The sequence below is a fragment of the Amblyomma mixtum genome, chromosome 6 (assembly GCF_055824585.1).
Source record: "Amblyomma mixtum isolate Tamu chromosome 6, ASM5582458v1, whole genome shotgun sequence".
NCBI classification, from domain to species: Eukaryota; Metazoa; Arthropoda; class Arachnida; order Ixodida; family Ixodidae; genus Amblyomma; species Amblyomma mixtum.
This window is the reverse complement of record NC_143017.1, coordinates 76,681,552-76,694,415: the sequence shown is the minus strand read 5'-3', so window position 1 is coordinate 76,694,415 and position 12,864 is coordinate 76,681,552. Positions and strand designations below refer to the sequence as shown.

Sequence of the window (12,864 nt, the reverse complement as noted above, 5' to 3'; positions counted from 1 at the left end):
TTCATGCGAAGTGCGCATGTCGCGCTTGTGTGACCCTTTCTGATTTGTGCTTTTCTTGAATTCTGAATCTTTGCGTGTGCCCGTTAGAGGTGTGTGATGTCATAATCTCACGTTATTTGCAGAATGTGTCTAAGTTTGGGATTTACGGCCTGCACATTCTGGTAGCTCCGATTGGTGTCAGTAATTAGTCGAATTGAACGTGATGATCATCCCTGCTATCACACATTGCTACTGAAGTTAACTCACAATCTTTTCAAGATTTGTTAGAACAAAACGATGTGTGCTCGCAGATTTTGTACTTTATATAGTCAGATTATGTGCATTATACCTTTTTGTGTATCAAGTGTGGTGTGAATTTTCGATTGGTGCATATAGCTAATGTGCATGTTTGTTTTGTATTCTTTGCGGTTTTGTTTATGTGCAATATCAGTATTATTTCATGTTTCTACTGTATTAGATATTAGTTTTATTTCGAAAGTATGTGCTGTATTTCCCCTTTATTCCCATCCTTCTATATGGTCCCTTTGCACTAGGGTCCTTAGGAATATTGTAAATAAATAGATGAACGCCTCGAAACGTCTATCAAGGAAATATCCTGAAATTCCTCGTTTACCTTCGCGACTTCCACTTCACACGACAATCGTCTCTTCTATCAAATTCAATGTCGACGTCTTGAAGCGCAGTCAATTTGTCCTCAACGCCGCATCGAGGGACTTCACGCTCAAAACCAATCCACCGCAGTCGACAACATCACGAGACACGTGCAACAATTCACATTTCAACGGGCAGTGCAGTTAAGAAGTGATTACGTCCATATGCACACATTTCGCTGGCTGCAGAAAAAAAGAAAGCATAAAATCAGGATGGGAAGACACGAAAACAGCGCAGAGCCAATAAAGGCAGGGGCCAAAAGCAAAAACACTCATTCTCATCCTTTAACGGTTAACCATTAACTTCATGGTTAACCATGTCGGGGCTCAGTATCACAGCAACGATCACCAAACCCGTTTTGCATTTCGTCATCATTTTGTAGATCGTTTAAAAATAGTATTAAAAAACTGCCCCCGTAATTGTTACAGCAGGCAACCTCTTCCTTATTCATATAATCATCCGATGCCTCGAGGCAATAAAAGCTGCTTAAAAATCTATGAAATCGCTAAAGTGCTTTTAAACATCGCAAAATGCTTCATTGCTCGAGGACAGGTTCTGTCAAGCGCATCACATTAAATAGCGTTTAAGCGAACAGACACCCATAATGAACGTCGACATTTGCAGAGGTTGCGGAAACAATAGCATAGAGCAAAAAATTCTGTATATCGGGGAGATGATTCTGGAATCTGGAGACGTCAGCGGAACTTCTGGTGTTTTTCTTTTTTTTTCCGCAGAAGAGGCATGTTGTCGATATTATAGACAAATATCACCATTGTTTACGCACAATAGCGCACATACGACATATTTTTCCTGCACATCCGAAGTGAGTCTAGTGCCCACAGTGAAAATCCTTTCGGTACAGCTTCTAAATCCGAACAGTGCTTCCGAGAAATGCGGAAGTTTCTCACAAACCTTTCTGCGGTCTGCTTTTAAAGCAGATGAAGGGCTTCATCCTGGCTCGAGCGCTCCATTCTCCTAAAAAGCTGTTGTACTCGACGACTTGAAGCTAGCTAGGTTCCCTAATTCCCTACGTGTGACAATTGGCTTTGGGGGAAAAGTACCGCCAGCTGCTGCTTGAAATTAGCGACGTTGGAAATGACTTTCAGGAACGCAGCCTTAGCTGCAACAATAAGTTCGGCGGTCTTCGAAATTGCGCAGGAGTTCATAGCCATGTAAAAAGAAAAACTACAGTCCCTTCCAAAACCGGTACTAAAACCAATACAAGCCAAATAGAATCATATGGCTAGAAATTTGTTTCCAAGTGATCCCAACTGTATTTTTGTGTTCCAAACGATCTTTGTTTCACTGGAGAGCAATACAGGTGAAATGCATCATCTGAAGGCAGAGGGTCTCAGAAGAGCTGCAGTTTTGTCGCATGGAGATAATCCTGAACATTTTACGCTACAGAAGGGCACAACCTTCTCGAAGACTGGTTGACAGAGTAACGCTATCTGCTCTCCACTTGTATTTTATAAAGGTTTCTAGGCCACAGTAAAAGACCTTTCCCTCTTGCATGCAACAATAGACGAAGTCAGAGACAAGCTATAGGTGCCCCTTCGCATGTTTCCTCGTCCGTGATTCCTAAGTGCATGGTCGTGGAGCGCATGCCTGATTTTGTATGAAGATATCTTCATACACGTACCAGAGCCACTTCGTACCATATCGTCGACTTAGATGCTTCATTTTTATTGCAGTACTTGTGCGCAAATCGTTCTAACCCAGGTGCTAATTTAGTGAGAAGCAGATGGATACAGTCGAAAAAAAAAGTGTGGTGGAGAGGGAGGGAGAGGCAGAGAGTCTTCCTACTTGCACAATGCATTTCTGGAACTTTTTCGTCGAAATAAATGTGGCAAATAAAGCAACTGAACCGAATAATTCTCGCCTTGAGTGAACGGTCAAACTTTTCCTTAGATTCGCCCGTGGTGGAAATTCGGTTTTCTGCATTCTTTCGATGAATCCTTGCGGTGTCTAGGACCTCTGACGCAAAACGGCGCCGACAGTTTTCTTTCTGTTGTTCTTTAAGGTTGTTCAAGGACTGCGAGAACGCTTCATTGCCGATAAGACTCAATGTTATAATGTCATGCAGATATTGGAAACGAAAAATGCCTTTGAAAACAAAGCCAGGTCAAAAATATTTTCCTGCGGGCAAGGCAAAAATAGGCTTTTGTTGGCGATAACGTAACAAAGAGTCACGTGCAGGCACCGATGTATTAAATAAGTGTTTAGAGGCACTATCAAATGACATACTATACTGCCCATTGGCACTCTTGACGATGTCGAAACACTATTCCTATCAAAATGGCCCCACCAAAACCCGTCTTTAGTGATGGTGACTTAAAACTGCTCAGCACGCAGGCACAAAAATAAAGGGGGCGATTACGATGCTCGGTAGTGCGAAATTTCAGTGCAGCTGTCGTGGTATTCTTATTTCGCGATATACTGAGTTAAATAACCTGAGGGAACGAGATGTATGCACAGTTAGGGTCCGTTCTTTTTCCGCACGTACTGCACATACACGCTCTTCAAGTAGAACTCCTCTCCCAGTCCTTGATAGCAATGAAGGGAGCTCGGGCGGTACTTTCGCCGCAGCCGCCGCATAGAGAGTGTGCCACATTCCTTCTCTCTCGCCATCTCTTCCTCCTCTCTTCTCTCGCTCTGCCGGTTACGCCGACTGACTACGCCTACTCCACCGACACACATCCCAACGATCGGGTGCTCAAGTACTGCGCTGTAAATAACGCCACTTTTCCTTCTTAATCCGACCCTGACGATTACGTACCTCAACTCACTCGACTGGCTGGGAAGCCATAATGTGGCCTGCGCACGCACAGCAGAGACAGCTCCTCATCACAGCAAATTAGAAGGCATTTTCATAGCTGCTTTCAATACCTTCGTGATCGACAATTCACACTCTCCTGTAAGCAAAGAGAAAGAGAAAAAAAAAATTCAGGGGGCACTTTGGCTCTCTGAAGCGCTGCAAGGCGAAAGCGTTTCCCGACGCACTGTTTTTTTATTTTTCACATTTTATTTATTTTATTTTCTATTCGTTTGTTTTCTTGTTTTTATTTTTATTTCTTTTATTTGATTTATGAAACCCATGCATTCACTAGATGCGCCTTTATTCATGCTCAAACCCTGAGCCTTCGTGGCGGAGTGGTAGCGTCTCCACTTCAAACTCCAGGTTTTTTTTAAGTAGTGACGCCGAAACGCGGGCACATCTGCCGACACGGCTGCCGACACGGCTGCCGACACGGCTGCTAACGACAGTATGAGGCATTAAAGGCTTTTGCGTTAAAAATCTTGATGCACGGAGGTGGTGCTTGCTTATTTATTCGCCGCGTCACTCACCCCGCAGCAGCAGTGGTGCTGGGACGTGATGTTCTTCGCTACGGCCGGCAATGCTTTCCCTTGTTATTATGGGGAGGTCTCGACAAACGCAGCAGTGTCTGTAATTGAAGTCAGACTATAGAAACGATACCGTGTATTTTATTTTTGCACTCTATACTGCCGATAATGGCCCCGTCGCAGGTTTCTTTACTCGCTTCGTTAACCACAGTGCCCATCTCGCGACAGCACCGAAGCGCCGCCGTGAGCGCACCGCAGAGTACTCCGGAAGTGAAGTGGAAGTGTTTGATGTCTCCGAGCACTTCTCTTATTCCCGAGGGTGCCGCCGTCGTCGTGACAGAATCCGGATAAACCGCTCGCCTTGTATACCGCGTTCGTGTGCGCGGGAGCCATTTATACCTCGACGAGGTTTTTGTTCCTTCCTAAACACGACTATAAGAACCCGAGACGGGTGTAATGAAGCCAGCGTATACACGGAGCTTCCATCAGGAGAGTTGTTTCCTGTGCAGAGCGGAAAACAAGAAAACAAAGTATCACACTATAGTACGGGTTTACGGAGGTACCGCATCAAAAAGAAAACAAACAAACAGCCTCAAATGCCTACGCGACGGAGGGGAACGGTGTACCCGGCACGGTACGACGAACCCAGTTTGTGCCTGGCAATGTTTTTTTTTTTTTTCGTTTTGCTTGCATTGTGCAGAGACTTGTTCGGGTCGCCTGCGCCAACGCTGGGTCGAAATTGGCGTGTTTGTCTTTGTGGCGTAGCCGAACGATGCGCACGGCATGCATGATAGAGAAGGCACATTTTGCGTCACTGTTTGCTCATTTTCTGTCGTCGTTGGGAGGCAATCTCGCGGACTTTCTTGTTGACAGCGCATTGTTGCCAAGAAAGGAAAATAAAATACAGATCCAATCCGTTGCTCTCTTCTCCCTCTTCGTAATGTCATGTAAGCGACGTTCTATAGACGACGGGGAATAAGTGGCTGTAGTGTACTGCTACAGTGCACGAGGTAGTGGGTTCGACTCTTGGCCTGTTGGGCGCATTTGGACGGGGTTAAACGAAAAGATAATGAGGGAAAGTACGACACAGAGAGGAACGCTCGATTCTGACATTTCAGTGCTCATTATGGAGTGTCAGTTTGTCGAAACGAATTCGGAACCCCTGTCTGCTATGGCGTGCTTCGTTTCCCGTATTTAGCTTCAGGATGCAGAAAAGGCATCAAATCGTGTTCTGCCCCGTCATCATCTATATCAGTGCGCGAAAGTAATAGCGGCAGTTCCCCGGCACATTACAGCCCAGACATGTTCGGCTCGGGAATATGTTTGACGATAAAAATACATGAGTGTATGAGGGCGTTGAGCACGCTCTAGAAATAAATAGAGGGTCGTGCTATTTCGCCTGTGGGCTTGGACGAATGTCAACTTCAGCTAGAAAAAATAAAGAAAGGAGAAAGTTGGGGGTAAGGGGGGGGGGGGGGGGTGGATAGCTTCGCACGTTCTTTTCGCACCCGTCGTCATGGGTCGAACGGCGCCGAATGCTGCATAGGGCCAACGGCTCTCCTTCCCAGAGCTAAGGGGCTTAGGAGACGCTGACTCGAGCCCACACGCGTGGAGTCGCTTGCATACCCCCCCCCCCCCCCCCCCGCCCCCCTCCATCTCCTTCTCCTGAAGGAAAATAAACAGTCATTCGGTCGGAGACCCGCAAAAGGCCGCTTCACCGTCGGAGCAGAGCTGACAACAAAAGCGCGTACGCCCCTGCAGGCCAAACGCAAAAAAGGCAGCGCGTTCGATGTGCGACCCCCTTCCAAGAGCCGGCTCATTTGCCGACGCGGGCCGGCGCTCGCGCGCGGGGAGCAAACAGGATTACCTTGAGTTGGCGAGAGACGGCGGGGCGGCCGCTCCCACCTCCCCTTGTCTGCGCTAACAGTTGGGCTCCGGCGAATGGCTGACTGGCTCTGAGGAGCTCACTTTGTAGTTGTCAATGCCAAACCTGCTCGCGACCCCCATTGAAGGCCATGTTTTCGACAATTATGAAGGTTCGAACGGGTTGAGCGCGTATTGTACACGCTGTCGGCTATTGACACTACATAGTGGAACACGTATAGCGCCTCGCCCTCGGGGCTACGACGCAGGTGTGTTGCACGACGCGTCGCTGCCTCCGAAGGGACCCGATCGCTCGCGTCTCCTCGTTCCCGCCAGTTGGCTCGGTTGAGAGCACTAATGAGACTGTTGCAGAATTCAGTCAGGTTAGGCTGTCACGAACAGCATCGTTCGATGCTGCGGAGGCCGCCCGACGACTTGGTTTAGCCTAGGAAATGCTAACTTTGCTGCAAACAAAGGCAAAGGTGCTTTCACAACATGCATCAGCGCTTGACAAAGGGACGGGATGATATCTCCACTGTAATAAGCTTCGCAGGTGACTTTGATTCGTTTAATTCTAAAGACAATCTGTCGCATTAAAAGGCACCACGGTTTTGAAGTCGAACTATCCAGCTGTTTCCACACACAGTCAAGTTGAAGCTTGAAAGGAAAAGAAAAATGCTTCCGCCAACTCCGTCTTCGCCGTGCACACTTCTGCCATTTTAAAATCCTTTCTCTTCTTCAGCATAAATAATCCTTGTATTCCTTATTGTTGAGGATAGTTGACAGAGGATAATTTAACTGCGAAAACGCGAAGAACACTACGTTGAAGCGTCATGCATAAATATCGCAGAAAGCAAATTGCTTGACCGCTGAAACTTATGGCGGGCTGTGGCTTGTCGTACCCCATCCACCCATCCTCCTCATCCTTCCTGGGTGCGCAAAATGTGCCAGGGGGTACCCAAATATACGAGATTCCTTACTGTTCTTTTGTATTCCTGTAATTACAGCATTTTCTTCTCATAAGGGAGGTGCGAGGTTCGATCCCCAATGCCGGCAGGTACCCGCCGGTGTTACAGTGGGCACAAGCTTTCCTCTGGCCTGGTGCTCAGCTACTTTGCGGTGAAATGCTTGGGGAATCGGTCTTTGAGCCCACCTTAAGAAGACTTTTGAAAACGCCTTTTGCCATGGCTCTCCTTACCCGTCATGAAAAAAAAAATCATCATTATCATCATCAAATCTTTCTTATCAATTACATTCGACAAGAAGTTTGGCAAAGTCTCGTTCTTGAATCTGCCTTTTCCTGGGTTCGACCCCGAGCCAACGATGGCAAGCGCAGACTTCGACGGTGAATAAAGCGGCGAGGAAAAAAAATCGACACTCTTTAGCGCCACAGACACTTACTTGTTTCGCCATTTCAATCAAGCAAAATACAAGCACTTTGATCACCATCCATACGCTGTTGTAAGCAGCCCATTGCCTCGGGGCACGCTCCGACGGTGAACGCGCCAAATGGAGTCGATCGCTGACGCGATGAGGTGCCTCCGTCGACTGTTAGAGACTGTGCAGGTTCGCACTGCCACCTATAGGACGAGCGAGCGCGTGCGTACCGTGTTGTGCAGGTTGTTTCCTGTACCACTGCTGAAACAGCGTGGACGTAAACGTGGTGTTTTCCCAGGAGAGCTTTGAGAGTTTTAGATGTGCGCTTTACGTCTCACACCCCGTCCAAGTTGCGGCGAGAACAAAGAACAGGAGCGTGCGAAGCGGCCGCTCCAGAGCACATCATTAGACGTTAACCGTATAATGCCCAGGTACTGAAATCGACGAAAAAAGGTTATAAAATTCCAGGATTGCATCACAAATGCTCCCTTAATTGCAGAAATGTGAAAAGAAAAATGGTGAAATTCACGAAGAAAAAAATGATTACAGCATAATTACATTCAGCTAATTTTTATGGTTTCCGAACGTCTAAGCACAACAAAATTGTTCGCAAATACTCTGAGAAATAACAAAAAAATTAAAAACTATTAAAAACTGCTTGATCGCCTCCTCGTGCAGCATTAAGGCTGAGCTCCATGTACGCGAAAACTCCCGCAAACGCGAAGGCTGCAAGCGGCGAGCGACGTCGTCGTCCCCTCTGTGATCAGCCAACCAGCAGACACCCACAGGCCGTTTCCGGTTTGTCACAGCTTCTCCTCCGAGATCTGTCTTCGCCTCAACAACGCGTCGTCCTGGTCATCGCCGCCGTAGAGAAAATGTTTGCTTTTCTGTAGCTGCGAGGCAGACCCGCGGCATTTAAATATTTAACTAATGAGAACAATCTGCTTGTCGGTTACGGAGGGCTAACAACATTTGGAGCGGGCTATACGAGCGGGAGCACTGCAGGGAGAGGTGCGTGTCGCGACGCGGATACAGGCGCTAGATCCACCGTGCCGCTGGGCTAAAATTGGATACACGTGCAGAAACACTTGCGCGGCGCGTAATCTCGCTTGTATATTACAGTTTGTTCACATAAAAGCAGATTGCGGTGACACTTTATGGGAGTGTTTTTACTTAGCCGGTGTTCGCAGGCACCGAACGAAAGCGCACCTCCCCCGCGAATCCGTGATGCGATTTCGTCTCCGCAAGCACGCCGACTTCGTAATCGCCGCTGCCGCGACACCACCGCTGTAGAGAAAATGTTTCTTTTGCCCTGGCTATGAGCACGCCCACAAAATTTTGAGAGAGAACGGGTTAAGGGCGTATTTACTAAGCTCGAGTGCGCAAGAATAGAGACCGCTGTGCACGTCGCTGGTGCACGTCGTCTGCCACCTTCGCTTACTTGGAGGTTGCTCACGACGCAGTGGACGTCGCCACACCGCCTCGTCGCGTCGCTCTCTTTTTCGCGCACATGGAGCCCACTCTTTACGACGACGCAATCTATCTTTCAGTTGGCCTTCTATTTCTTTAAGAACGCTGACACTGACCTTGACATTCGACCTTGTAAATATGCTTGGTTTATGTGCGTTTAACGTCCAAAGCGACTCAGGCTATGAGGGGCGCCGTAGTGAAGGGCCCCGGAAATTTCGCCCACCTGGGGTTCTTTAAGGTCCACTGACGTCGCACAGTACACGGGCCTCTGGAATTTCGCCTCCATAGAAATACGACCGCCGCGGCCGCGATCAAACCCTCGTCTTTCGGGTCAGCAGCCGAGCGCCATGACAACTAAGCCACCACGGCGGCGTTTGTAAATATTTTGTGAAAACTATTTCTTTAAGTATGTTAGCAATTCATGTAGTTATATATGCATAAATGAAAACTATTCATAGTCTCACAATCGGTATCAAGGTGATACGAGGGGCGTTACCAAGTTAAGGTATTTCACCTCCAAAAAGATACAACTCAAGGAACTTTCAAGCGTAGCTGATCGGGTTAGTTGGTAATTTATGACATTGTTTTTTTACTCAAGGAAGAAGCGGCAAGTGTCCTTTAAAAAAGGCCCTGCGGACAATGGCGTCGGCTGATGACTTCGCGGTAATCCTGCGACGTCACACTAGCCGGTGGGAGGGGAGGATTAACCATGACGTCATGACAATGAGTCGACGCCATTGGCTCCAAGGCTTCCTTTGAGGGGCATTTCCCGCTTCGTTATTGGGTTGTATCGCACCATTGCTAAATGTACGCATTTTCTGACGGCTCAGGGACGAGGAAGTTGCAGTCTTGCTCTTGAGCGCCCTGACCATCGGCTGCATCCTAAAAAACGATTCAAAACAAAGCTGTAAAGAAGAAAGCAAGTGAAAAAGCGGAGAAAAATGGGTCAATAAAAAAAATCATAAAAGACTTGCGCAATAGAACAGAACACTCGTTTCACGAAAGGAGCACACATACACAGAACTATTCTGCACTTGTGCTAATATCAGCAGACAGTTCATATACTGTATACGAACTAAGTCCCATAAAGGCTGTTATGACGAGTATAGTTTTACCTGTAAACGAACTGCATATGTACGTGATTTTTAAAATCGAACTATCACTGCTAACCGCAATGTATTCGCATTATTCAAAATTTAAAATTTCCCAAATGATCGACATAAAAAGCGAAAAATGACAAGACGACCATCAAAAGCGCTGTTTGCTGAAACTCGCTTCAGGCCACCCCTCTTTTCCGACACAGCAGCTCCCGACGGCACGGCCATACAGACTTTCTATAGACGAATTCTATAGTTTATAGGCAATACAAATTCTATAGACAGTCTTTAGACCATCTATGAACATTGTGGCCATGCACTTTTAGAATTTTTTTCTATAGAGAGTAGACAATGAATAGACAAACCGAAACATCTGTAGGAAGGCAATAGAGTCTATAAGAAGTCTATAGACCATTTTTATAAGGGTGATCACGGACTGCCGTACGATCTACTGACGGGCCACGGCAGAACTGGGAGTTTTACAGTAGGTGCTGTTCTATCACATGCCACAAACTCCTTCAGTAACGAATAATGATCCCACCGGAGGAAATCTCAAAATTTCAGCTATTTGTAAGAAGCATGCCTAGACAGCACACAAAAAATTATCAACATTGTCTGGCGACTAATTAGGCAAGATCTTCCGGGTCCTGATGTCTCAACTTAATGATACTGTACGCTGTTCAAGATGTAAGTGGTACTTCTTTTGATTCATTTGTGCAAGAAGTCATTATTTAAACAATTAGGCGTACTTTAAGGCATTTGAAAAAATGTAATGCGTGCGAAACAAGCGTTAGAATAGAGGTACGCTCCGGAGCCACACCGGCGGTTTCGGGAAATGCTGGTGCATTTTACATGCCTGGTTTAAAGTGGTTCATCGGCTTGTCACAAAGGGTTCAAAAGAAGAGCTCCATTCATTGGCGGCATACTATATCCCTGCTTTAAAAAAACCCGGCGCAAAACGGGTTGCGTACCTACTGGTGTACGCCGTGATTGAAGGAAGTAATGGATCTTGCGAGCTATAGGCTATCATATTCTCTAAAGTTCAACAAGTAAAACCGTGGAGACGCGGGTGGCACGACGAAACAATCAAGTTATAAAAAAAGAAGTATTTGGATCACTTCTGTAACCAGCAAATTCAAGACCAAAGAAGCGTCAGAAGGGTAAGAGAACATCTTTCATTCCTTCTCTTGTCGTTAAGTTCGTGACAGCCATTCTGGTCATCCAACATCGTATAGATGGCGCATCCGGAACACTCGGGATTGTTCTTATAGACTCTGTGAAGCTGTAGGTGAAGTCGCTACGCGAAGTGTGGCATTCCTCCAGCTCAGAAGAAGCGAGGAAAAAGATGGGGCGCGCAGCGCTGGAAGTCTGGAAGTATCTTGCTGAGTTGAAGAAGGACACGGAAAAAAAACCACGCGAGGAGTCGCGTTCTTTTATGCAGAGATGCCGCTGCACTGGACGCCTTTCAATGGGTGCCCTCACTGGATATCCTGCACTGGACATCCTGCACTGGACGCCTTGCACCGGACGCCTTGCACCGGACACCTTGCACTGGACGCCTTGCACCGGACGCCTTGCACCGGACGCCTTGCACCGGACGCCTTGCACCGGACGCCTTGCACCGGACGCCTTGCACTGGACGCCTTGCACTGCACTCTGCACGCGGCGCTGGATATCCTGCACTGGGCGCCCTGCACTGGGCGCCCTGCACTGGACGTCGTATACTGGACATCGTGCAGCGGACGTCTTGCACTGGACTCTGCCCTGCACTGAGCACGTGGCGCTGTGTGTTCTGCACTAGGAGCCCTGCAGTGTATGCCTGCACTGGACGTCGTATACTGAACGTCCGGCACTGGACGTCTTGCACTAGGCGCCCTGCACTGGACGCTCTCCAAGCAGAGTATCCCTCAGGAATCGGTCCGCTGTCCCGCTTGGCTGCTCCTGAAGTTGAGCCCAGGATTCAGGGGCTGCGCGGGTGGTGGGTCTTCACCCAGCAGGAAGTACGTAGTTTCCTTTCCCTTGCCCTGCGGTTAGAACAGAAGAGTGCACTCTCAAGCCAATGCCCTATAGAGTCACTACTCCAATGGCGTGCGCACAATCCGCCAAAAACAAAACACGCGGGAACAAAACAGCAGGCCAGGCGAAGAAAAAGTTCCCTTGATACTTCTTGCGTAGGCAGCAGACCAATCAGAGTCTAACCGGCGAACCAGTCGTGTCTGTCGAGCCCAGGTGCGTCATTACAAACGGGGAATATCTGGGGAGTTTGCGGAAGTCGTGCTGGTAATGGACTACGAAGGTTTTCTCCCACGTAATCGGACTTGGGTGCAATCTAATTGGGTACGCTCCTATGCGGTGACTGTCACAGCCTGCACGCAGTTTCTACGTGGCAGTCAACGTTATTCTGCTTTGATTTACTGTTTACACCCCTACCTTTTGCCATTTCCTTTGCGGCCTTTCTCCCAGAGGAAAAACAAAAACATGCCAGTACTTCTATTTGTTTTGTTCCGCTCGCTGGCAACCCTTCTTACGCGTGCAGATGAAAACAGCCGGTGCAGGAGGAACGCTTTTGTCTCAGACCGTTGCTTCAAGTATGAACACGCGACAGCCGTCTAAAGTTGGCTGTCGAGTTTATGCCGTCACGTCTGTTGTCGTTCATAACAATACAGCGCGCTCCGAGGCATTTTTTTTAAACTTCATTTAACGTGGGAGCTCCATTTTTTTTCTTTCTATGTATCAAGAACACCAGGAGCGGGCATTCTTGGCGCACCCTTCCCTGACTAGAGAGAATGGCACGCACTGGTCGTAAAAGAAGCGTGCTCGATGCAGGCGCGACATAAACCACGTAGTCATGCATTATTAAACCTTCCTGCAGACCTCGCTCACTAGCTAAGCCTACAGACACGCTTACGAAGACTAAAGTGCAAGCCCCGCGATAACCGCACGAAAAAGGAGGACGCATATAGTTTCGTAATAATCGTATCACGACAGCCCATTTTGCACGAGAGTAACGCACCGAACAAAATCAGATCAAATAAAAATAATAATGTGATTCCTCCATAAT

General features: G+C 47.7%; 1 protein-coding gene across 1 annotated transcript in view; it reads right to left on the bottom strand.

The window, feature by feature from the left end:
* Nucleotides 1-10,958: 10,958 nt before the first annotated feature.
* The window catches only part of LOC149339435 (atrial natriuretic peptide receptor 2-like), a 169,547-nt gene continuing 167,641 nt past the window's right edge, over nucleotides 10,959-12,864 (bottom strand). Inside the window, exon 9 of the mRNA XM_089548223.1 lies at nucleotides 10,959-11,827. Within this exon, the coding sequence (XP_089404349.1) occupies nucleotides 11,711-11,827 (117 nt within the window). The 3' untranslated portion in view covers nucleotides 10,959-11,710. The remainder of the gene's footprint in view (nucleotides 11,828-12,864) is intronic.